The sequence below is a fragment of the Galendromus occidentalis genome, unplaced genomic scaffold (genome assembly GCF_000255335.2).
Source record: "Galendromus occidentalis unplaced genomic scaffold, Mocc_1.1 scf7180000077029, whole genome shotgun sequence".
NCBI lineage: Eukaryota > Metazoa > Arthropoda > Arachnida > Mesostigmata > Phytoseiidae > Galendromus > Galendromus occidentalis.
Genome location: NW_003805018.1, coordinates 67,921 through 91,899, shown reverse-complemented (window position 1 = coordinate 91,899; position 23,979 = coordinate 67,921). Strand labels below are relative to the sequence as shown.

General features: G+C 50.0%; 1 protein-coding gene across 1 annotated transcript in view; it reads left to right on the top strand.

Annotated features, from left to right (window-relative positions):
- LOC100904026 (RNA-binding protein Musashi homolog Rbp6) overlaps positions 1–14,578 on the top strand; it is a 45,560-nt gene extending 30,982 nt beyond the window's left edge. The window contains exons 9-14 of the mRNA XM_029110682.1: positions 1,795–1,877; positions 2,033–2,102; positions 2,254–2,286; positions 4,432–4,506; positions 12,839–12,892; positions 14,403–14,578. Coding sequence (XP_028966515.1) covers positions 1,795–1,877; positions 2,033–2,102; positions 2,254–2,286; positions 4,432–4,506; positions 12,839–12,892; positions 14,403–14,578 — 491 coding nt within the window. The remainder of the gene's footprint in view (positions 1–1,794; positions 1,878–2,032; positions 2,103–2,253; positions 2,287–4,431; positions 4,507–12,838; positions 12,893–14,402) is intronic.
- The last annotated feature ends 9,401 nt before the right edge of the window (positions 14,579–23,979 follow it).

Here is a 23,979-nt window from a genome sequence, read left to right as displayed (position 1 = left end):
CTACGACAGCTCTAATAGGAAAATTTCCCGACAGCAGACTGCTGATATGGCGCTGTTCAAGGCTCCATGGTGTCGTGCAAGTGTATTGGATTGAGGATGGTTGACACGGTCGCGCTATACGTGCGGAGGGGGAGAGTCTAGAAGGAGAGTTTTGGCGGAGCACACGGCGGCTCTTTTTTGGCGGATGACGTTTCCGCCAAAAAAATGGAAGGCTTCCTCGAGTCCTGGTCGGCGTCGCGAACAAGGAGAGTCCAGGGTGGCGATCGTGATTTATGGAGATCTGTGTTTCGGCTAATAGTCGGCAGTTTTTTCATGTCGAGGGTAACATCCTTCGCCTGAGACTCGCGGACGCGATGACCTGAGCCTTGCGCCTTGGTCGGAGAGAGATTGGGCCTGTCTCGTGGAGGGATAGGCACTCCGACTCGAAGACGTGAACATAATCATGTACGATAGGAATAATCATTGTATGTTGTAGACTCAAACAATCCGGAGCGTCACGTATGCTTCAGCTCGTATTATGCCAGGCTCCCTATGGCGACGTGCTCCGATTCTTTCCGTCTACCCAGGTGGATCTCCGTTCTCATTTCGCTGCCCGAATAAGTCGCTGCAAGGCATAGAATTCGAATTCATCGTCGGCGATCGTATACATATATTCCAATAGACGGGCAGTCTCTAATAGACGGGCAGTTTGAGGGTCGTAATTCAGCAACCCGAGTTTCGAAAAGAGCCGAACTTCTGTCGCGGCTCGCCTGTCCGACAAAGTGATTAGCATGCTTAGGGTACCCATTCGATTGGTTCAGTATGGTATGTTACATCGAGTTACTCCAGCCCCTCGTAAGCGAGCGGACAAAATGAGCGGACATGCCCTTCAATTTTTTTTTCGGTGAGCAGCTCCCGAAGGGGTGACTCTATAATTCTCAAGAGTAACTGCAAGCGCGAAAAGGGGAAGGGGGACTGAGAGGGAGGTAGGAGGAAAAGGTTGAAGAGCCATAGGAAGAAATGCATTGACGCACGATCCAGAAGAGTGGAAAATTCAACTGGAGTGTGGGGCTCATGTTAATAATACCCAATTAGAACTTTTACGGTAATTCATTCCCTCTGGGACCACGCTGGCTGCCCCTGGTCAGGTGTGGGTATCATGAACGGTCAGACAAGCACCACGGTCGAAAACTGCAAGCAAGCAAGAGGATTCATTCATTCAGGGGAACTGATGATTCCGTCATCGTTGAGGCTGGTCGAGCTGACTCCGAATGGACAAACCATGCCGTATTTCGGTATCCTTCGGAAGTGTTTCTTCGGAGAAATGATGCGATGAGTTGTGAATTGTGGATGGATCGGTTTGAAATAGCGCAGTCGCGGAATAGAGTTTCAGCAGACGCTCCGCGTCCACTATTGCTGTTGCTCGTTCCTTGCTGTCCGAGCTTTTCACGCACTCCGAGACTGTCACGCAGCTTACTGCCGCCTCTCCACGATCCTGCTATAGAGCCTCGCACCGCAGATGTTTCGGTGCGGGAAGGGAAAATCCGATAGTCAACCGAATGCTCCCGGAGAGCCGACTCTCCACCTATTAGCTGTTGGCGGGAGTTTAGTTCAGTTGTTCCTCTCGTATGCTTCGTTGAGGTCAAGCTTGGCAGAGGATACCAACTCCCGAGGAACCTGACCCTTGGAGTCTAGACGTGAGCGCGGAGTCGGAATCGATGCCCCCGCCGTCGCGGGGAAAGCTTTGCGTGGAGAAAGTTCCATCACCCGCCTTGTGAAATGCCAGCTGAAAATGCTCGGTCTTCATCTTTCCAGGATTCGGCTTTGTCACGTTCGAGCTAGAAGACGTCGTCGACAAAGTCTGCGAGGTCCACTTCCACGAAATAAATAACAAAATGGTGAGCTTCTATCGATGCTGAGATTTCGACTCGAGTCCATATAGACGGACAGGTGCACAATATTTGGATCCTATACTCATCGATCCGATTCGTTTTCCTACGAACTTCCGATACATTGCAACCTCAACTCGATGTTAACAATCGTAATCACACAGGTCGAGTGCAAAAAAGCTCAACCGAAAGAAGTCATGATGCCAAATAGCGTCGCTCGAGGAAGGGGTGCAGGTGAGTGGAAGGTCTCCCGGTTTGACCAGACCCAAGACGCATTCCTTCATGTTCTATAGTGACGTTTTCGCGAGACGGAAGCGCGGCAGAGCTAGTGAGCAAATGCACGATACCAGCTGAGAACTCATGATTTCCTACCTTGTTCCCACAGAACTGGTTTGGCCTCTTGGTGCTCTTACTGAAGGTAAGTACGGAACGGTCATTTATTGCGATTGAAAGAATTCCCTGGAATCCTGCATAAGAGCAACGCCTCTCGTGAGCATTTCCTCTCATGAGCAACCTCGCGTGAAACCAATCTTCCTTATGAGCAGCTTTGTATGCCGTGGTGTGAGGATGCTTGCTTGCACACGACGTTGCTTATACCGGGCATTTCGTGAAGGTCGGGGTTGCTTATGCGGGGGATTCTAGGGTACCTATCCTCTCATCATCAGATTTGTCCCGGTCGCCTCGCGAGGCCTCTTGGATCCTACCCGGGGAAACCCTCGGCTTACCTCCTCGGGGTATATGAAGTGTTCTCCCTTTGCGGGGAGGGCAGTCCGGGGAATGCTCGAGGTCAGACGAATCAAGTTAGGCGGAGGATTACCAACATCGCGATTGAAAATTCGCGAGTCGTCCCATCGAAGGGCCGTCAGAGTATCATCGATCAACGACCGATTGGTCGCCTACAGTGAAGAGAATTGTAGGGAGGTACGAGCCCCAGTTTCGCACAGGGGACAAGTCACCGGGCGCCTAGACATTCGCATTTGTACAATGGGAAAAAATGCGGTGAATAGACTCGATCGGAACGAGGTTGAGCATGATTTCGCGCGGCTGGGATAGCGATGCGATGAAGTGAACTGATTCCGCTTGCGGCTTTCGCTATCGCGACTCACTAAAGACAGCGAGTGCCTCTCCGGCCTGAGAATGATTGTCCCCTTAGCTCCATACGTATATCGTTACGCCGACGTTGTCACATTATCATCGAGAGAATCTAGGGAATCCGAGTCTGGATTGACCGACTGCGGAGTTTTCGGGCGAGTCAAGAGAGCAGGCACCGCGCTGTGGCTGAGGATCTCCCCGCTTGCATCCTTGTCGCTGTCTGCCTCTCCCTTTTCATCTTCTCTCCGCCCTGTCTTCCTCCTGCCCCATGTCAGTCCGCAAGTCTGTCCGTCTGTCAGTCTGCAGTACAAAGTACGTTTGTCTGCCTGAGTGAAGGCTCTCCGTCTGTTCTGTTTTTCTCCGCGGCGGGTCTGGTGAACTTTTTAGCTTTCGGGAGGAAAATCCAATCGCGACCATTCATTATACGAAGTACTTATCGGCGTTTCCACAAATCTTTTGTCCTTTTTTTGCCTGATTCATCTCAGGCTCCCCGGTTCAATGGGCGGGCGGGCAAACGGGCGGGCTGGCTGGCTTTTCCTCCGCTCGACAGAGTCACGGAGCAGGCGCTCAAGCGGCAGCCCGATGAAGCTCTTTGTGTCCCTCCCTCTCTCTGTCCTTTCCTCCCTTGTCTCGGGCTCCTCTCTTTCGGGCCTTCGATCCCCTCCTGTCTCCAGCCTCCCCTCCCTCTCTGCTTCGTTCGTTCTCTCACCAGCTTCTCGCCCTCCCATTCGCGCCAAAGCCCCCCATTGCACGGCAGCGGTAGTCGCGGGCGAGAATGACGAGCCAGAGAGGGAATTTTCTCCCATCCACTTTGTCCCCGATTCACCCCGATCGTTCATTCTTTTTCGGCCGAAACACAGCAATGGGCGGATGAGCGAGAGGAAATGCAACTGAGAGAGAAGCTAAGTCGGAACTCGCTCGCTAGCTGAGTGCATCGATCGACGGAATACCGGGCCCCATCATCACCATGAGTCTATCTCAATGAATCGAGGTCCCTCGCTGAATTGTTCAAATGTGATCTCTTCCTACCGCTTGATTCCCCTCGATCACGTGGCCCTCCATTACAGCGCTGTTATAGCTCACAAGCAGCGTCTTGTCGGATGACGGTTCCTCCAGATTGGGCACCATGGGGCATGGGATAGGGGCATCGCCCTGGGAACAAGCTCCGCCCGTATGAGGAGTCGCATTTACCCTCGATTAAGGTCTCGTTCACTATCTCTCACGGCATCCCGGCGCCGCTCTGGTTGTATCTCACTTCGCTACCTCGGCGCTTCATCCTGACCACTCCAGATCATGTCCTCCACTGCTCCTACACTTTGAATGCCCAGGTTGCCTCGCTCCATTCATGAGAGCATGTCGGGTAGCGATATCGACTACCGACGCGCGTACCCGAAAAACAAGAACATGTCAGGGGTGGTGAAAGGAGACAAACTGTATCCATGATAACATTCCGGTTTTCTTTCTATTTCAGCTGGCTTTCCGGCGTATGGTTATAGTCGAGGCGGATACCCTGGCTACCCTACAGGATTTGGCTACCCGTTCGCAGGTATGAGTACGACGACGCCCCACAGTCACGCGGGAGTGCAACCTGCGCACCCCGCGCACACTCACTTGTGCCTCCCGACTGCCGCTCTCAACCCCATTGCTGCTGCCGCGGCTGCGGCTGCCGCTGCCGATATGTTTAACCTGCATGCCGCCACGGCCGCTGGCGCACTGTGAACATCTGAATAACGGATGATGCAGACAAGCAAACGAGCAAGAAACCAAGCTATGATTACTAACCCCGTCATCAACCAATTCATTGATCAATCGCTGATTTTTTGTTCGGAGAGGAACGGGCAAGCCCGTACGACGAAGTAACCCATTCTCCTGTGAGCGATCTTGCCAAACACGAGTGCAATGTCCCTCGGAACAGAGGCGCGGGCGCTCGGCCAATTCAATTATGCAATAAGGTTCCGAAGCGTGTTCTCCATGCTCGCGGAGAACTCGCTGGAATGTTCCCGCGGAAACCGGCGGATACGACCTCCGGGCACTGTCCGGAAGCCTCCAGCGCTTCACAAACACGCGAACAAAGAATTACGAACATCGTTTGATGTTCATAGGAGCGATCGACACGGACCAATCCTCACAATATTTTGAGCGACCCACATCCTCATCGATTTTTCGAAGCATAAATCAGTCGTTCATTCACTGTTTAAGTCATGAATAAGCTCCGGTTTCGGAAGCTCGACAGGAAGTTCAGAAAGTGATAAAACTCACACACAAGAATCATGACTCCAGAGACTATCAAGCGCGCTCGGAATGTGCGAGTTTAACTCATTATTCATTATATGGCGATCGTCTGATTCAGACGAAGAGCCTGTGTCGTCTCGAGTTTCTTTGGGGGATCCATGTCAACATATGAATGTAACTTTGCCGCTCGAGCGAGCCGTCATACGAATCACGAAAAAGTTTTGAACCAGGCAATCAGAGCAATCGGTGTCAGTCAATTCAGAAAAAAAAGACGACGTAGTATCGGGGAGATCAATAATTAATCCATTCCGAACACATCGGCTCAGATAGTTTCTCCCGAACGACTCTTGATTCCGAAGAGACTTGAGGAAACCGAGCGCCGATTATGCAACTAGGTAGGCATATGTACCTATACCCATCCCGAGTGGGTCAGCAACGCCACACATTCTTGTTGCGGTCACGGAAAACTCTCGCCGAAGATTTCGATCAGCGAGCTTGGTCGGCTATTCGTCAGGAGGACCGATGGAATGCCATGCCGAGATGTAAAGTAATAAGTCTATGGATCAATCAATCGGAAACGAAGACGGTCATGACTATAACGATCATCCTTGAGAGATATGAATCCGCGCCCCGGTAGCTCTGGAAGGCCTCGACAGAAATCCTGAACCTAAATCATTCACGTACTGCCCGGTCGTCATGATGATGCAAGAATAGAAGCTCCGCGCTATATGTCGCATCGAAGGCATTATCTGAACAGCGAGCACACCCAAACGAGCCGGCAAGCACCCAAGACGAGTCATACTTAGATGTTTTTGTAATCACGACTAGGCTTTGCGAAAAACCGCAAAATTCATGGAAAACCGCGGTTATCGACTGCGGTTATTCGCTGTCTCCCATAGAGTCCCATGTTAAAGAAAAACCGCAATTGCGGTTATTAACCGCGGTCGCAAAGCCTAATCACGACGGGACACAGGAGGGACCAACGTGAAGATGGGAACGACGTCGTCCTCCAACAAAGGGGAGCACCTTATCCGTAGCCAGAACACTGATTTGACTGAGTGAGAGTGAATTGCCAAACTTTTAAGGCTCCGTTCTGAATCGAAGTCAGAGAGAGAAGAAGAGTATTATCCTTGAATTATCTGAAGAGGAGAACAAGCTCCGCGAGACGCAAATTGAATGCTTCCCACGCCCGAGGCGAATGATAAGTGACCTCAAGCCTCTTATCAGAGCTCCTCCGGCTTCCAAGAGCCGTATCAACCGTCATTTCCCAGCACACCAGTCCTGTTCGCAATGAGAGTCCCGACGTGTTCAAGATTTGAAGCTCTGATACCTTTCCGAATACGTAGAGGAATTCTGTGATAGAGGACCTCGCGGGACCGGCCGAAAGTCCGGGATTGAAGATCCTATCCATCGATGAGATTGATGGGCTGGTAGATGGATTCGGATTCGGGCTAGCGGTCAACTATACTGTATAGGAGTCCACTGTGATGGGACTCTTCTGTACCTTGAGAACTGCCCCGTTCGAGATCATAGACGACTCCGATCCTCCTCTTCATTTTTCTCTCACTCTCACGAGTAATGCAATGTTGTTCTCAATGACGAGGGTCAGGGAGCGAGTGACCCTCAGAGCGGGGCCTCGCCTATCGCCGGCTTGCGGCTGCTAGTCATTCTCTGACCATGAAGGGAGGGCGGCAACTGATTCCTTGTGGCAGTACTCAGATATCCCTATCAGATTGTGCTCAGCATACAAATCAGAACCGACGTTTCACGCCGACCCCTTTGATCCGCTCTGAGCGAGTGTGATGAAAGTGAAACCATTCCAAACATCTGTTCGATCAACAAAACGATCATCCACACGGCATGCGACATTCCTGCGCTAAGGCGAGCACGAGAATGGTCTCGAAACGAAGCTTCCGCAGCGATTCACCTGATGGACCCCGCGGAATGATTGGCCGTCGTTTCTCTCGTGTAGCATTCAAATCTTGATACTAATACAAGCTTGGCGAGAAAAACAAACTAGCAAGATGTGATTGGAGTGTTTTGGCGATGAGCGCTGTGAGTAACAACCGTAATATCAATACGAAAATGTGCCCTCAAGGATTACGATCGGCATTTGACTGCGTCTGATAGAATCACACTGGTCATTCGTTTGATATTTCTCAGGTTACCTCTAAGACATCTGGAGAGGAGGAGGGAACCTATTTTCTGTAGCCTAGACTGGGTACGATATTCCACTTGTTGAAGGATGAAAGTGAATCTCTGTCTCGCTCGGTCACGGTACAATGACATCGATATCCAGACTGTAATGTGTGAAACTTGTTCCCCATAGTCTATTTGAGTAAATTCCTTTTCGGGAAACTGTTGCTGAGTTGTTCTGTTTGATTCTCAAGTCGACTCCGATAGTTTTTCGTCCATTCGAGTCGTTTCACGTTACGCATCGTTACTTGGTTGGTTGGCTGATTCATCCGTTCGTCCTGTAATAAATGGAAAGCCGTTCGTTCTGTTCTTCGTCCTTTCAACGACTTTCAAAACATTATGCCGCTCTCTTGATCGAGTGTTTTATTCGATTTTCTCGTTAAGTTGCTTCGTTTTGTTCGTTTCAGTCTCCTTAGCTGACGTCCGAGGGGCCTCCGAGATTCTGTGCCCGTTTATCCGACTGCCGTGAGAGTTTGACTACTCCCAAATCAAGTTCCGAAGCGGCTCTCCCAACCCATCAATGTAATGGTCGAATAATCGATCGGTCAATTCTTCGTCCACCAAATGAGGACTGTTTATCTCTCCCGTTCCCATATCTTCATCTGCGAAAAGAAGATCCTGCGAGATTCTTTACCAAGAACAACACTGTCCCCGGCGACGTCTGAGTCCGAGCACGAGACACCGAGAGGCGTGCGCATTGGCAGAGAGAAAGAAGCGTCGGGAATCATGCGTTGTCCTGTACCATGGAATCGTTGATCTTGGGACGTCCCCCAACTCCAATCCGAGTTTCCCATCTCGGCCGCCCATTGGAGGAAATCGCGCGGCCCACTGCAAAAAGCCGTCATTTTTCTCGAAAGTCCCTGTGAACGAATAAACTAGTGCGTTTCACATGAGTATCGACAGTCGACAGGAGCAGTCTCTGCGAGAGAGCGAATAATCGGTCGAGATATTGTGCGGGTGACCGGATTACTGCGTCTTGTTGAGCCAGTCTGCCCGAACACACATGCACGGCGCAGACTTCGAATGATTGCCGTTCGAATGACTACATTTCTTCCGAATCAAACGCACTCTCAGAACGATTTTATGTAGAGAACATATGCATCGCGGCGCAAATTCCGCATACACAGAAGGCAGAATATGAGCGACAACGAAAAAGCGTCAGCCCTCGAAGGGCGTCTTCTGTCCCTAGAGAACAACAGTCACGCTCTCCGACGGATCGGGAAGCCATAAATATCACCGGTGAATGGGAGAGGTCGCTGCCCGCAGTTTGAATCGCAAGCTCCGTAGAATCAGGGGGGAATGGAACGACAAGCGCAACATAATCCTTCAGAAATGAAGAAAACATACGACATACCCCATGCACCCATCCCTTTGACTCGGTTTGACTAGGAAGCCGATGCTCCACAAGACCGAGTCGTGCCGTCGTCTGTCTCCCACTCATTTGCCGTTCTAAGTGGAGACCCATGAATGAGCTGTCCACGTGATTGGCGTCATCTCCAGATCATCCAATGTGATTGATCAATTGATCAGTCATGTAACTGACGACGATGGGAATGGCGAGCCCAAATCACGACAGCGGTTCGGGAGAATGCCGCGGATCGGATCACCACCTTTCGGTACGGCCTATAATAGCTGCCAATGGATAGAGCCTAATCGGAATCGACTAGCTCTCTCCCTCTCTCTCTCGGCGGACTTGATTCAACCACTGAAAGGAAGGCGGTGGGGAGACGATGAGTGTGCTCCACATCCAGCTCTTCTCCCACTTCCACATGGTTCTATATCCGTATCGATGCAGCAACCCGTACCGAATTCCGGGAGCGATTTCGGTCGATAATCACCATCTGCAGCATCTCAGACAACCAATGTTCTCACGCGGAGTGGTGTCCGGAGAGCTGATTCTCGACCGAATATGAACGCACAGAGTCATTCCATCTCATGCGGGGGCTGCTCTTGCGGGAGGGTTGCTCCGGCTCCAATTCGTTTTCCTCGGATCGCACAGCCGATTAATTCACGGAGAGCTCTATTCGTGCCTTCCCTTTTTCGGGAAGCCGGCGGGGGCTTATTCTCAACAATATGGTGGGAAACGCTTCTCCCCGCCGCAGCTCTCTTCTGTGGCGATTACGATACCATGCAATTACCTGGGATGATGAGACATGTAGTGCTTTCGCTTAGACTCTGAGAACCCATCAACCACACTTGGAGATACTTCTATTGATCGAGACCGTGAATGCGACGGAGTGAGCAGATCAAAGATTGCTCTCAAACTGCAGCAAATGAATATTCACAAGCAGGAAAATAAGCCGTTCTCGGAGTCACCAAATTCTGACCTCGTGGTACAGAGCGACAAAGGAGCATATATCCTAATTGATCGAGTCTCGCGGCCAACGTCTCGATCGCGACAAAACCGGGATCGTATTTATGAACCGGGTAGGCCATATTACGAGCGCAGTTGATGGGAGTAGATAAGACGCGGACGAAGGGAGAGGGAATACTATTCTGGAAAGCCGATCTCAATTGACTCGGCGTCCTCCTCGCTCGCGGAGTCAGCATCATGCTCTCGGACAGACGAACGGGCTCTCGCTAGCCCTATGAATGAAGCAGAGAAACCGAGTCGAGCTTCAAGTTGTCCGAGTCATTTGATTCCTATCAGTTATTCCAAGGACTGAGAAGCACGTTCGAGAGTTATGCTGGGGATTTAGATGCTCTTTGATGAGAATAGTCGGCTTCTCATCAGTGAGCACGACCGCCACGAATGATGTATCACAATTAGGGATATCGAATGAAATGTTGAAATAAAGCGTCCTTTATTCAAAATTGAGATGGCGTTTTCCAAGAGAAATTCTCTGCAAAGAATGTGCGGTGAGCTCTCTCAATGTCTGCATCTCATGAAGTATTATCTACGATTTGCTCGGGACGCTCAAGGGGTGGGAGAATTTTCCGGGCCATGAACTCCAATCTCCTTGAATTCACGCTGGTCCGAAGCCGTACGATCGGGTTGGGCTTTCCCCTGAGCACGCTGATGTGCTGGCAACGCTTGCTCCTCTTCGGTGGCCCGGGGGAAAGCAATTCCGCCGATGAGTAGACTTGTTGTAGCGGAATGTACGATCATAGAACTTCGATCCAGTGATGCTAGGTCTCGTCCGTCATCTGACTCCCGATCAGCCAGCTCAGCCTCAGAAGCCGCATTGTCGGTGATAGCAGAAATAGATGCGAGACTTCCATGGCAACACTAAAATCAGGAGCGGAAGCTGAACCGTCGAGGCAGTATCGAAACCTTCCGGAAGCTCATGAGGTGCTCACAGCCACCCATGAAATTGAAACATGAGCCGCCAAACGAACTCCACCGATTGATATCGGCCGCACCAGACGAATACAAAATGGTTTCGGGTTCGGTTAGTGATCATTCAGGGGTTCATATCAGCCTGAGCTCGCGAGTTCTAGCGAATATGAATAGAATCAGTGGTACTGTATAGTGATAGGAACGAGCGTGAGAAGACCTTCCTAATCGTCACCTTAGTTTTATCGTCTTGTATTTAGAGCGTAGTTCCGCCGAACTTTTGATCCTTTTGTTTGGGCTGTTAATTTGCGTCCGTAGTTCCCGTGCTGATTGTGAGTTAGCTCGCTTAGGGACAATCATGATATTTATCTCCAATTGTTTGGCGTCTCAATGTCCTCCGTGAAGCCTCTGCAATGTCTCAATGGATGCGTTAGCGTTCCTAGCCTAAACATGCTGGATCCTACGCATACATGGAGACCGACCACGTCTTGGATGCATTCGCGCCAAGGGATTGGTGGGACTCCGCCCTTTCCCCGCACTCTCCGACCTTATGACTAGAGCTGCGAAGTTCAGGCATTGTGCCTCAAATGCCTAATTTTGCCTTTTTCAGCGGAAAGATGGCAATTTTTCCTATTTTCGGGTTTCCCTGCCATAAATGCCTATTTTGGCTTGATCGACGTCAAATTTCAAGGAGAATGCCGGGAATTTCGGGTCCTGAGTCCTGTCACTGCTGATTCTGATACACCCCTCGGTCGAGATAAGCGTGCTTTGGAAAAATCATGGTGTTCGGGAGTTCAGAACGTGGTTGCGCGATAACACTGAACGGAATTCCTCCCCCGGAAGGCGTTGTGTCATTCCGTAAACTGGATAGAGCTCTAAACTGGGGGAGGGATCACCGAATCGGAGCCAATTGAAGTGATTTCGATGGCAAAACACCTGCCTTTTATGCCTATTTTGCCCATTTTCAGTGCCTATTCCGGTCTTTTTGGGTGCCTTTTTGCCTGCCTTTTCTTCGACTTTTTAGTGCCTGAACTTCGCAGCTCTACTTATGACTGAAGGAAGGGGCGAATCATCGTTCCGAGCTTCCAGCCACCTACAGAATCTATTATGATTGACCCCACTTCGCCCCCAGCCCGAGAGAAAGCTTGATACGTCCTGGCTCGTTTTCGGCATGTTCCTGTCAGAGCAAGTCGCTCAGAAACGTAGAGCATCCTGAGAGGAGATCCATTGGGTTTCCGGCTGCACATGCGATAAGGGGAATCCTCCGATCGTGAAGGGCCCAGGCTATGAGGTTCAAGCCATAATCTTGTGATCATCGCCGGCCAGCGACCGAGTGAAGGACGATGACCGGAGCGGAATATTCTGATTTGAGAGCGGCTACCGCGTCTTTCAGACGAAGATACTACGAGCAAGCGATCTCTCGCGAGTCAATCATCTCGTCGGACCGGATCGACCGACGGTGGTGTCGTCGTCCCGTTGTCTCTCTTGCGAAACGGCTTCGAGTGGTAACCTTTGGAATGATTCGAGCCGAACTGCGTCAAACAATTTAGAAATCGCGATGTCATGACTGGGAGACGTGAGAAGATGACTCCCTTCGATATCGAGACGCTAACATTATTCGCCGCGTTCGCGCAAGCCATGCAAGATAAGGCTTCCACGCGAATGCGATATGCTCTCACCAGCGTCTGTCAATACTCCGTAGCAAAGGCTCGGAATGCAAACTCCGGTGCATAGCGGAAATCCTCAAGGAGAGTGACTGATACATCATACTTCCGCATTGAATCGCGTGTGAACCAGTATCGGGTCGAGGTGGCGTCTCTCATCTACCTGAGCGCTCTTTCGGAAGGCTAGAAAAAGGTCTGCGTTCCTCTATGGCTGCTGCGGTCGTCTGATTGATGATGTCTTCGGGGAATAGCTCAGAGCAGCATGTTGGAGCATCTTCGCCGATCGACGTGTGATACAATGCTACCAATAGAGTTGACAAGACTTTGTAGTATCTAGCAGTAGCTCTAGTGGTTGGCTATCCGTCATCGGTGACTCCCGATGCCACTTTGATGGTCGTATTCGAAGTATTGACTTCAGATGACGTTGGTTATTGCAAGAGCATGACTGAGAGCTAGCTTTTCCCAAACAGTAGACTAGCTAGCAGTAACTAGGAATCTTTCTCTTGTAGTGGAGCTTAACGGACAACAAACGTCACCACCGTTGTTAACTCAAGCATTATCAGGTATTTACTGTCGTCGAGCTCCTGTCGAGTGCCAACCACCCGCGTTAGATAAACGTGTTGATGTGTTTTCTGAATGTTTCGGAATCCGATTGATCTCTCTTATGCTACTTTAGAATCGATTGCCGCCGGTTGCTGTGACTTAGCTACTGTCTAGATTGCAGTGCATTCGCTTCCATCGGGCGTTTTGGCCCGATTGATGGTCATCGTCCCCATCGTATGATACTTCCCGAGTCTCTCGCCTGCGAAACCTGTGGCGGAATTGAGACCATACAAACGAAAAAATAGAACAGTTTCGCATTGAAGAGCCTAGCAGCCCGATCATCCCTCGTCGTCGGTCCGCTCGTTCGCGCGTATGATCGCTCATACACCAACTCCATTTCAGGAGGCTCTCGGATAAACAGAGCTCGGTTTGCAATTTCATCCAGCATATGATTCGTTTAGTAGATCTTAATATTCTGGTTTGTGATGTCTCTCCGCGCCAATCCTAGTGCTGCCTTCGTAGAGGCATTTCTTCCTTTCTCGCTGCCGATCATTGATGCAAGCTCGAGCGATCATCAAGTGAGAGTCGCTCTTTCGCGCGACACAGGCCCTAGATGGCGGACGCAACAGCTGCAAATATCCGTCGATAGAGTTGTTGACATGAGATATACAAGCCACCCGCAACTCGAGATCAGCTTCAAAATGCTTTTTGGAAGGGACTATTGCTGCGCACAGCGTATGATTCCACTCTCAAGTTCACCGCCCCTCACCGAAAGATGATATCGCTAGTACTGTCGTCGTGTCCGCTTCAATTGCCCTTCCCCCGCTGCCCTCTTCGATTCTGAACATCAGACGGGTTCGCGCCATCACATCCGATTTTCCCCAAGCGTAATTATAAATATCAATGAGATTCAGCTGTGAATCGAGAGGCCGGAGCATGATCCTTGATAAGGGTTTGCGATCATCTCGAACACTCGAAGGGAGCCCATGCGCTCGGGAGCTCTGTCTGTCTCTCTCTCTTTGGGAATGACCACTGCTCCGTCGCGGTGTCCTTAATGAGGCTTGTTCGGCGATCCAAGTTTGAGGAAACGGAGTCCGGAAACCTCATTCTTTGACCCGATTCGTGCCCACAGGCCAAGGAGGCGACTGGGGAGGAATGCGAAAGTTTCGGTACTTCCTTCCATCGAATCGCGGAGCTTTGAAATCCCGGACGACATTCAACGAGCTTCATGAAATCGGCTGATCGCGAGTGATGGGAGGAATCTCTATGTAGTGCAACCACAGCATGCTTCAGCTTGGGAAACTTCGATCCGATGAGCTCGCTTGTTGACCCGTCTGTATGTGACGCACCTAGAGATACCAGTCGAGAGTTCTGTAGAGAGTCGCTAAGCAAACATCATTATCCTTTCAGTGATAAACAGCTACGGGCCACAAAGTTTCACTGCTGCCCCTGCTTCGCCAGCGAATGGTTCAGGCCCCCAGAGCCGGGGCACGTTTGGTTCCGGCACGGGCGCCACCGGGCACGGTGGAGCTACTAGCACGACGAGCCCGGGTCCCACACCCATTCAGGATCTCTACACCACTTCGACGGACAATGCAGTCAGCTATGTGCAGACCGCAACGTCGCCGCAACCGTCTGGATTCCCCCCGCTGACCGTCAGCATGGGACCCCTCATGGCCGCCGCGTTCGCCAACGGCTACCACTAAACATCTGAACTCCGGAATTTTGACGGCAGCAGCAACGACTTCAGCAGCAACACTTACGATAGCATCATCGTAGGCACCTAGATTCGTCCACAAACAAAACTCATAGGCCCAGGAGGCGATTTGATGGAATCTTCGAGATCACTCCGGACATTCCCCCGTCAGATGCAAACCATGGAGGCTGGTGAATGCTGGAAGTCAATTCAAGAACGAATTGTTAAACCTTGCCCACGTGGTCGACGATGAAGATCAGACGAGGTCCACCATCGAGAGAAGTCACACGAACGATCGGGGGCGGGGAGCTACCATCGGTAACGAGTCACGCTTCCCCCCCTGTATTTCTCATTGATGTCGGCGTGACGAGCGAGGAGTCAGGGCGATTCGAGGCACCACTCCGATTGTTTCGGTCAATGGCCGTAGCCTCTTGATCGAAGAACTTCTAAATCCCAGAACATCGGCATCCCCTGGTTGCTGGTGAAGAGAAAGATCCCGGCAGACCCCTGGTCGGCCGATCTGATCGGAGCAGTGGCGTATCCAGCTCAAGAGGCGCGCGAGGCGGATTCGACGAATGTCGCCTCGACATGGGGAGTCACTTGAGACTTCGCAAACACCATGGTACATATTGAGAGCTCCTCTGGCCCAAAAATCGGCGATTTCCGACACTCACTATTTGAGAATGGCGTGCTCCGCTGGAAATGCTGTCGTGAAATGTCTTTTTTTCACGTCAAATTCGTGAAACACGCTTTCTCTGCCTACCCTTTCACATACGCCACTGGATCGGAGAGCTGCATGCGAGGCGACGCCGCAAAACGCCACCAAATGGAACCTGGAACGCCTGGGCAAGGCTGCTGCTGTCGCATTCTTCAGCGATCGTTGTCAAAAGGGCGCGCAGATATAAGGTGCTGCTGGCGAGTCAGGCGGTTTAAAAAGGGACTTGACCAGCCGTGACGATGAAGAGGACATCTAGAAAGGACACGATTCATGAACACATCGATACTTCTGCAATTTCGACCCCGAATACTCCTACCACTACAACTACTATCATTATCACGAATACAGCTCCTACTGATACTACTGCTACAACTACTACGACTATAACTGCATTCAACTAGAGATACTACTGCTGCTTCTCTTATCAATACTAGTGCTACGGTCTCAACAACTTCAACTACTCTACTTCTCCCATACCCACAATGCTTCGGAGACATCATCATAATCGTCATCATCATACCAAAATCAGAGTAATCAGACAGGGCGGTGAAACGATTTGCCTAGACTACTCGTCTCTAGGGCATCGATCCCGAATTCGAGGGCGGGGAGTCCCATTCAAGCGACTATCATCAGTCGGTTTCGAGCTCTCCGAGAGCCGTTTCGGGTTCGAAAGACATCATCGTCGCATCAGGTAGAATTTTGGGTGAGTATGTCTCGAGAGAATCGTCCTCCCTGTTATGGTCTCTAGGGAAAATAAGCTGCATACTTGGTTGTGGTCTGATCAGCGAAATTTCGCTGCCTCGAAGGGTGTTTCAGACCCCATCGATTCATCTCCATAAGAGGTCACGAGTGCCTGTCCTTGATATGATAATCCCTCATTAATGATATATTTTGTATCAGCGCAGGTTTGAGGCCTCAAGGTGGGCGTCAGCGAACCTCTGTAGGAAAGAGGCTTGTGACGGACGGGGAACCCCTCTCGGCAACACGATTCCGAAGATTGCCGTTCACAAAGAATCGTCCTGAATCCGGACGTCGGATGCTGCTTTCATTTCACATCCCAGCCTATCCGGGATGAGAAAGGGATCTACGCTCTATCGCTGATGCGCTCATTAGGCGAGTACACCCAGGGGGGAGATTGTTCGCCGATCTCTGCTCTCCGTCTGGCGCTCATCTGATCCAATCTGAAATAGAAGAGACGAGGGGAGAAGAATGCGGCTCATATTCCTGCTGTATTCACCTTGTGTGTTTTCGACTCATTCAAAATTTTGAATGATTATAGCGCTCGGAATCATTCAGGGACGGACGCTGGCTCTCATTTGATGAAGCAGCGGAGGAACTCGACTCCCCTAATTGTTCCGGGCAGGGATGATGATGGTGATGATTCTCACGACATATACATACATACATACGATAATAGAAAGGCCGCGCCGCAGGCGGAAACTTCGCCGTCGGCAGATATCTCGCCTAAATACGGGAGGATCCAAACAAGAGCGCTTGCAGAAGAAGCAGACTCGGATTACGGGAGGCAATGTTCTAGTTCTAGTCGATGGATTCGACAAAAGTTCGACCGAGACGATGGCGACCTATGTTTGATGGCGAAAGTGATGTCCTGAGAAATGACAGATATGACGTGGTTGACAACATTACGCTCGTTTTGTTTGATGGCAGATGACCGATCAATGTTGTACCAAGTCAACAGGAAGGAAGCTTGCCCGCTCAGTCGATGAATTCGTAGATTGATCGATAGATTGATTGATCAATTGATGTTGTTTCTTAAGAGTTAACAAGGAATACTTCTGTCTTGTTCCGGCTCGAGGTATTTTGAAGGGCGCAGACAATACAGCGTTGCGACCATCATGCGGGAGGCTGCTGCGATAGCAACGGCGGGCGGACGAATGGCGAACCGTCGGTAATTCTGAACTTAGATCTTCTCCGGACGCGTTTTGCGAGCCAATCGATTGGTTTATCTGCTCCCGTCTCCTCGATTCGGTCGGTCGGTCAGCCAATAAACCCGTTCGCTCGCTCAGCCGCCGCACCATCACAATGGAATCATAGCAATAATTTTATCGCACAGAAAGTAATCAATGACTCCCTTCCTCCGAGTTCTCTTTTGTTCTATGAATCGATCCGAAGACCGAAAACGGTCATTCGATCTCTAGACACAGAGAGCTTCCGACTCCGCCGCTGATCGGGAACCCCTATTCGTACACGAGAGATACCAAGAAAGATCATGCGGAGTGACGGCGGCGGCTGAGGACGGAAAATAGAGAGACCTCAGACAGCCCGTCGAACACATGCATCGGGACGATTTCTATACTCATCAGTCCGAAGGGAGCTTAGGTCGATGATACGGCGCTAGTCAGTACGGAGCGTTATAATTTCGGAATTAGAAAAGCAGAGGTTGCACAAATCCATCATCCTGCCATGCAACCGAAGGTCTTCTGTACAGGCATGAGGGGAACTTCAACAACCGAGCAGGACTTTGTGATGTCGGCTATAATGATTAGCGAAACCAAACGTGTTGCCTCGCCAGCCGGCTGATCATTCGATCCAAATCGAAAGACCTGTAATTGTGATGATAATACTATTCGCGTTATCATCATCTGATTATTTATATTATATGATTACTGAGATGAATGGATATAACGATACAAATTACGATATCGTTGCATTAGGTACGGCGGCTCCGGTTGACAGGCTCGAACGTTACTATTTGCCATCCTCACGCTCGTTTTAAGTCGTGATGATCGAAACGTTTTTGAGAGGCCTGCCTGTAAGCCGCTCCTAGCTCCGGATGATCTCAATGATCTCCGGAAATCCTGTCCATAAATCTCGGTCAATGATGAGTTCGGCGGAGAAGAGAACCCACACAAAACGATGAGAGCGAAGTTGGCTACGGAAGACCCACGTGTTACCTTTCCCACTAATCAAAGGTGATCATGCTATCACTACTAGTCTTGACGGGAATCTTTTTTCGAATAGTCGGTCATTCAAATGACTGGAGGATTTCGAGTTCTAAGAGGGATGGAACACCCAGGGAGCGCCAGACATGGAAGTCGATACAGCGCGAGCCCTTGACGTTCCTCGTGTATAGGGAGGAAGAAAGCAAAATCCGATTACTCATACGCTGATCCCCAATGAGTGACGCTCGAGTTCCGGGGGAATCTTCCTTACCGGGTGCCAGCCACTTGAAAGCTACACTGCAGAAGTTTTCAGGATACAAGCTAACGTAGGAGAACACAAACACACTGGAGACAAAAATACGAAGCATGGCTCACATGTAGACGGTCAAACAATATCAAAGTATGCATATTCTAGACAGCATTGAGGTAAGATACTGTTGAGGCTTAAGACAGGGAACCCGAGTCATGGGACTCGAGCGATCCGCATACCAAGTCCCGTTAACAGAGGACTGCGACAAGAGACGAGAGGCAGTTCGGACGAAGTTTTAACCACACTGAAATCGCTGATTCCTTTTCGGCAGACGTGTCCGAAGAAGCTCGGAGAACACTGGAAGAACGACGGAAACGAAGGGACTCATAACCCACAGAAAATCACATGAAATTCACCCCTTCCTCGCAACCGGTCCCTTGGGCATTACCCGAAATATTTGATCAGCAACCAGAGTGAGGGAAGCACAGGCGGGCGGATATGCGAATTCGCACACGGCCTGAGATCGTAGTATGAGAAAGGAGAAGACACAAAACGCTCCAATTGTTAATTCGAGTTGATTTGAGACATGCCCCGCTCAAGGCCGCGGTTTCGTATGGAGGAACGTACCCCGTCCATTCGTGATTCGGAGCGTTCATGCATTTCATCGGAGCTTGCGGAATCCCCTCGTGATGGCCTCATAGTCTGTCTATGCTACGGACAGCGGGGTTTTCCTATCGCTTGAATGAGAGAATGCTGTCATAAGCCGATTGGCTCGCCTTCAGAGTTGGGAGGGCGAGTCGATCCTCGAAAAAGCCACAGAGCTCCCACGTACCAACAATCCCAAATTACGAGACGACTGACCGTTCGAGTACGAAGAGCGAGTCTTCGTGAGCCAGTATCTCAAGCTTGTATCGGCAGCAGACTGGAGAATTCGACAACTCGGGAAGAGTCTCGGAGCCCACGAGCGAACGAGATAGGTCAAGAGGACTCATTCTTCTTTTGGTGTCTGGAGACATCAGATAGACTCGATTATTGAAGAGGCGCGCTGCGACTTCAATAGAAAGAGTGGACGGAATGACGCGTTTCAATGTGAGGATCGAAAGCACTGTTCCCAAGCGAAATGAGGGAGTGAAGCAACACTTCGCAATGGTGATGCAACCTACATATGTCTGCGAGATACGAGACTTTAATGAGAGCCATTATCATTTCGATAATCACGATACTGATCACAGACGACAGACAGACTTCTAAGACTATTTAGACAAAACTCAAAGATTCCAGGACCAAACAGAAAAAACAAAACGACTGACAAACACACAAACAGACTATCGAAGCGACTCTAGGCTCCGATATATTTCAGTCACTTTTGTATAATCCCTACGTCCACCACGAACATGGGCTTGTGAATTGGCGGAGATTTTTGATACTTCGAACGCGTTCGGTGAACACAAAAAACGAGATACCTAATATTGACGAACATCGTTAACACAAGCAATTGAAAGGAATGCTTCCCCCTCGGAGCTTCCCGCTAGGATCACTCAATCAGACCGGGCTCTTCGATAGCCCGAGAACTGAGGTTTTTCAAATTAGAGGAACTTCTTCATAAGCCTACGATGGACATCATTAGGACACAGCATTGCTGCTGTCGCTGCCATAAGATCCTCGTTATCTCACTTGTTATAAATACCGAGTACTATTATTTTGATCGTAAGTATGGATGTCTTGCCTTGATCAATGATACCGGATTGCCAATCTTTATCATTCCGAAAACATTCCGATGATTAGCTCCAAGCTATCAATGCAACACATAGATAAATGCGCAATCATTCAGATGCGTATGAAGATTTCAAGCAAGTACTTGGGGAAGGAACCAAACAACTGAAGCGAAGCTCGATACGATATTTTTATCAAAGAATTGTAGCTCTCTGCATCAAACTCCCGATGAATAGCCCATGTAGCGACGGTGGATACTTCTGGAAAACTCTGCCCCGAGTGGAGGCGGGGCGTGAAGAGCGGGATGATTTCATGTAATATTCCAGACGTCAGAAGATCTCTCGAGTCTTCTCTCACCGAGAGATCAAGGATTCTCGATTCGAAGGAATCCCGCGCTCTCAACCACATTTCGATCCGTATTCGGTGCGAGTAGACCTCGCGGTGAATTTAATCTCATGATTTTCCTTTTTCGGTGAGACCCACTGGGGACGGATTCAAATGGGAATTTGTGTAAGTTTGTTGCCTTCAACCTGCGATACCTTTGTAATGCGTGCCATTCGAATCGAGCAACTGGGGCCACGTACCCGATTCCTAATCCCATACACTGACAGACAAACACTCACCCTTGATTCTGGCAAGTCTTCCACTAGCATCAGACAACATTTACTTCAGTATAAAGAATCGGCCCACGGCGGAAAGCGCCCGTACGCCGTACAGAACGTCGTCTCTGGGTTTCGAGCGGAGGAACTTTGAAACGGATGCAGGAACAATTCACAATTGGAATCGAGGAAGAGTTGACGATCAACAGCTGCAATATAGAGCCCGTTAACCTAAAATGAGGCATAATGCCCCGAGTCGACGCTCGCCGTATATATACGGGTAATGTTTCGACCGGAAGCGAGGACCCGACGCAGAAGTTACAGCCGGCGGCGGTGCGGCGGCCGCTTTGCTGAATCGGGAAAACGTGTGCGATGGACCGAAACAGTTAGAGCGGGTATTCGTGCGCGTAATCGAGCTGTTAGAGTACAACAATCACAGAAAACTACGAAGATTTCTGAGAGGGAGCATCCCTCGCTCTCTCTCTGTTTCTGCTCGGTCGCCGTCAGATTTCATAAAATTTAACTGTTCGATGTCCCTTACATGAGATCATCGAGTTCGCCATCGATGGCGACTGGTCTCATGATAATGAGAGTAATGTTTCTCGTGGCGGAGCTTCATTGATGTCGGATATAAGCAACGCCGATGCGTGATATCATTTTAGCCCCTTTACTAAACAAGGTGCCATCAGAGGGACGTTTCGGGGGCTCACTTGAGAAGGAGAACACTTTGTTAACCGACATTGATTCCTGTTTCCGACGAACGCTCATGAGACCGGCTCACCTCTTCCCATCTCGTAATGTCATCATCAGCAAGAAAGTGTGTGTGTGAACCTATCGATCATTCAGTTGATGAGTTTAAGAAGTTGACATTTTCGATTACATTCAGCAATAATGCCTGGGATAGGAGATCTGTCCGAAATTCGGACAAAAACTGCCGACTAGACACCGGCAGACCTTCGAAATTCCTCAATGAATTTGATTGGAGGGCCGGAGCGGCTAATTGAGTCGACAGGTAGACGGGAAGCCTTTTTCTTCGTTATTGTTGATCTACTAAAATCCAAATGGGAGGAGGTACGCCCGAACAAGTGGCCGCTCAGAAAAGCTAATTCGAACCATGACAGTCCGCTGCAAGTCTGACTGAGCCCCTGAAGGTCCATACTTGCTCGTGCTCTGCTATGTCGCACAGCAATAAAAAGCCACTCTGGTGGGCGTTGAGAACTCGTCCTGGAATTACTGCTCCGTTTTTCATGCAATAAGTTTGTTCCCTCCTAATCGAGGGTCCTGATCGGTCATCACAGATTGTGCAATCGAAGTAAATGAAGAAAGAGGAGTAGAGGATGGCTAGGATTCATGTCGACGGGAGCCGAAGCAGACATCCGTCAACCGTGTCACGATCGCTGACAATTATTCTACCATGGCCCATCCATCCGACATTGCCGGACCTTCGATGGCGCCGGAATTTCGGGAGATCATAGTGAGCGGCGGCCACAATCAAGTCGTTATTATTTTGCGGGAGTAAATTCGGCTCGACGTTCGTTCGTTCGAAGCGCAGTTTTCCCCTGTGCGGGCATACATTTGATATGCTCGAGCTCTTTCATCAGTTGAGTTTGATTCCCTCTATATCGTTGCTGTTGCAAAAAGGCTGGAAGAAGCTCTCAAAAATTCCTCTAAGTGACCCACATCCTCTCGGAAGACTCGAATGATTTCTCTGAACATCCGAGACATACGTAACTAGCAGGGAGCACCTTCCAAACTCAAAACGAAAGAATGACTAGTTCCTTCGGCGAACATCGTGATTCGTGATGGTAGTCTCTCTTGAGCGGAGTGAAACAACGAACTGATTTCGATCGGATATGGAATCGTACGTTTTCGGTAATAAGAATCCTTGCACAAGACAGGGAGATATTTCATAGTTGCGATCATTTGGGCATTGAATATTTTGCAACAAAAACAACAACAGTAGCGCGTGGAGAGCAAAGTCTACAGGAGCTCGAATCGAGTCCAAAGTTCGATGATTTTGACTCTCCTCCGTGTTGACATGATTCATCAAATGAGAGATCAGCGTCAAATCAGGAAGCCCTTGTAGCGGAGGGGGCTGTATGATGGAGATATCGGAGAGTTCCACGCAGGTCCATGATAAGGATAACATGAACCCTATGTATATAATTAAGTACGCCATAATATTTATTTGGAACTGTATGAGTCCCTCCCGCCATCTGTCCGGAAGGAGACACGTGAAGACTAGACGGAAACATTGAGACATTCCAATAGACGACAGAAAACCGCAGTCGCTGTAATTTGATGCAGCGGCGAAAGGATGGGTGATGACGAACCAAGTCCTTCCAAATAAATAATTCGCGAGAGGTGGTAGCCCGGTCGATCTTCTGTGGTAACAGCCGATTGCCGAAGCGAGCGAGTTACAAGTTTCGATTCTGCGATCCAGGCCTCACGCATTTGGAATTGAGGCTCCACGAGCACACTTTTGGATCCGAGATGCTCAATATGCTTAATAAGTCCTGCACGCGCCGCCGACATCCGGAATTAGTGTAAATCACGTGCGTAACTCGAGAGACTCGTGCGAAGGGACTCGGTTCCGGAGTCGAATGAACATGCGAATTCGGAAATTTTGACCCCTACAACTGCGGACATCATTTATGGTGGGAGTACTCCGGAGCATGAATTGGTCATGTCTTCTTGTGCCTGTGCACCATATTGAGAAGCTGCATGGAAAGTCTGTTGACTATCTTCGGATAAATAATTGTCTCTTGTGACCACCAGACAGCGAGAAATTCGCCGCCTACGCTAGCGCAGTTAGGGGACCGATAGTGGGTGACGCTTTAAAGCTGAGGCTTGCCCTTACCGCCTAGAGGAGTCACGCACTCAGCCATTAGAGCTCGACGACGGTCAGTCATACGTGTTTCGCGGGCAAGACTGAGCGCCTCGCAGATCGTGGCTCGGACGGAGCTCCCCCGTGATTTCCGAGATAGGCAATAGTAGCCTCGCTTCCGGAGGGAGATAATGAGGCACCGCTCCACGGGATGCTGAGCAAAAACAACCGTCACCGACGGAACGGAATCATGGACCAAGACGAGCGTTCTACTCCTGTTCATCCTCGCCTTTTTGTCGGAGGATGAGCATAGTAGGGAGTAGCGAAGGAACACAACCAAGATCTACCTGCCGCGAAAACCTTCCGTCTACTCGAATGCAGTGAGAATCTTCGACGACGCA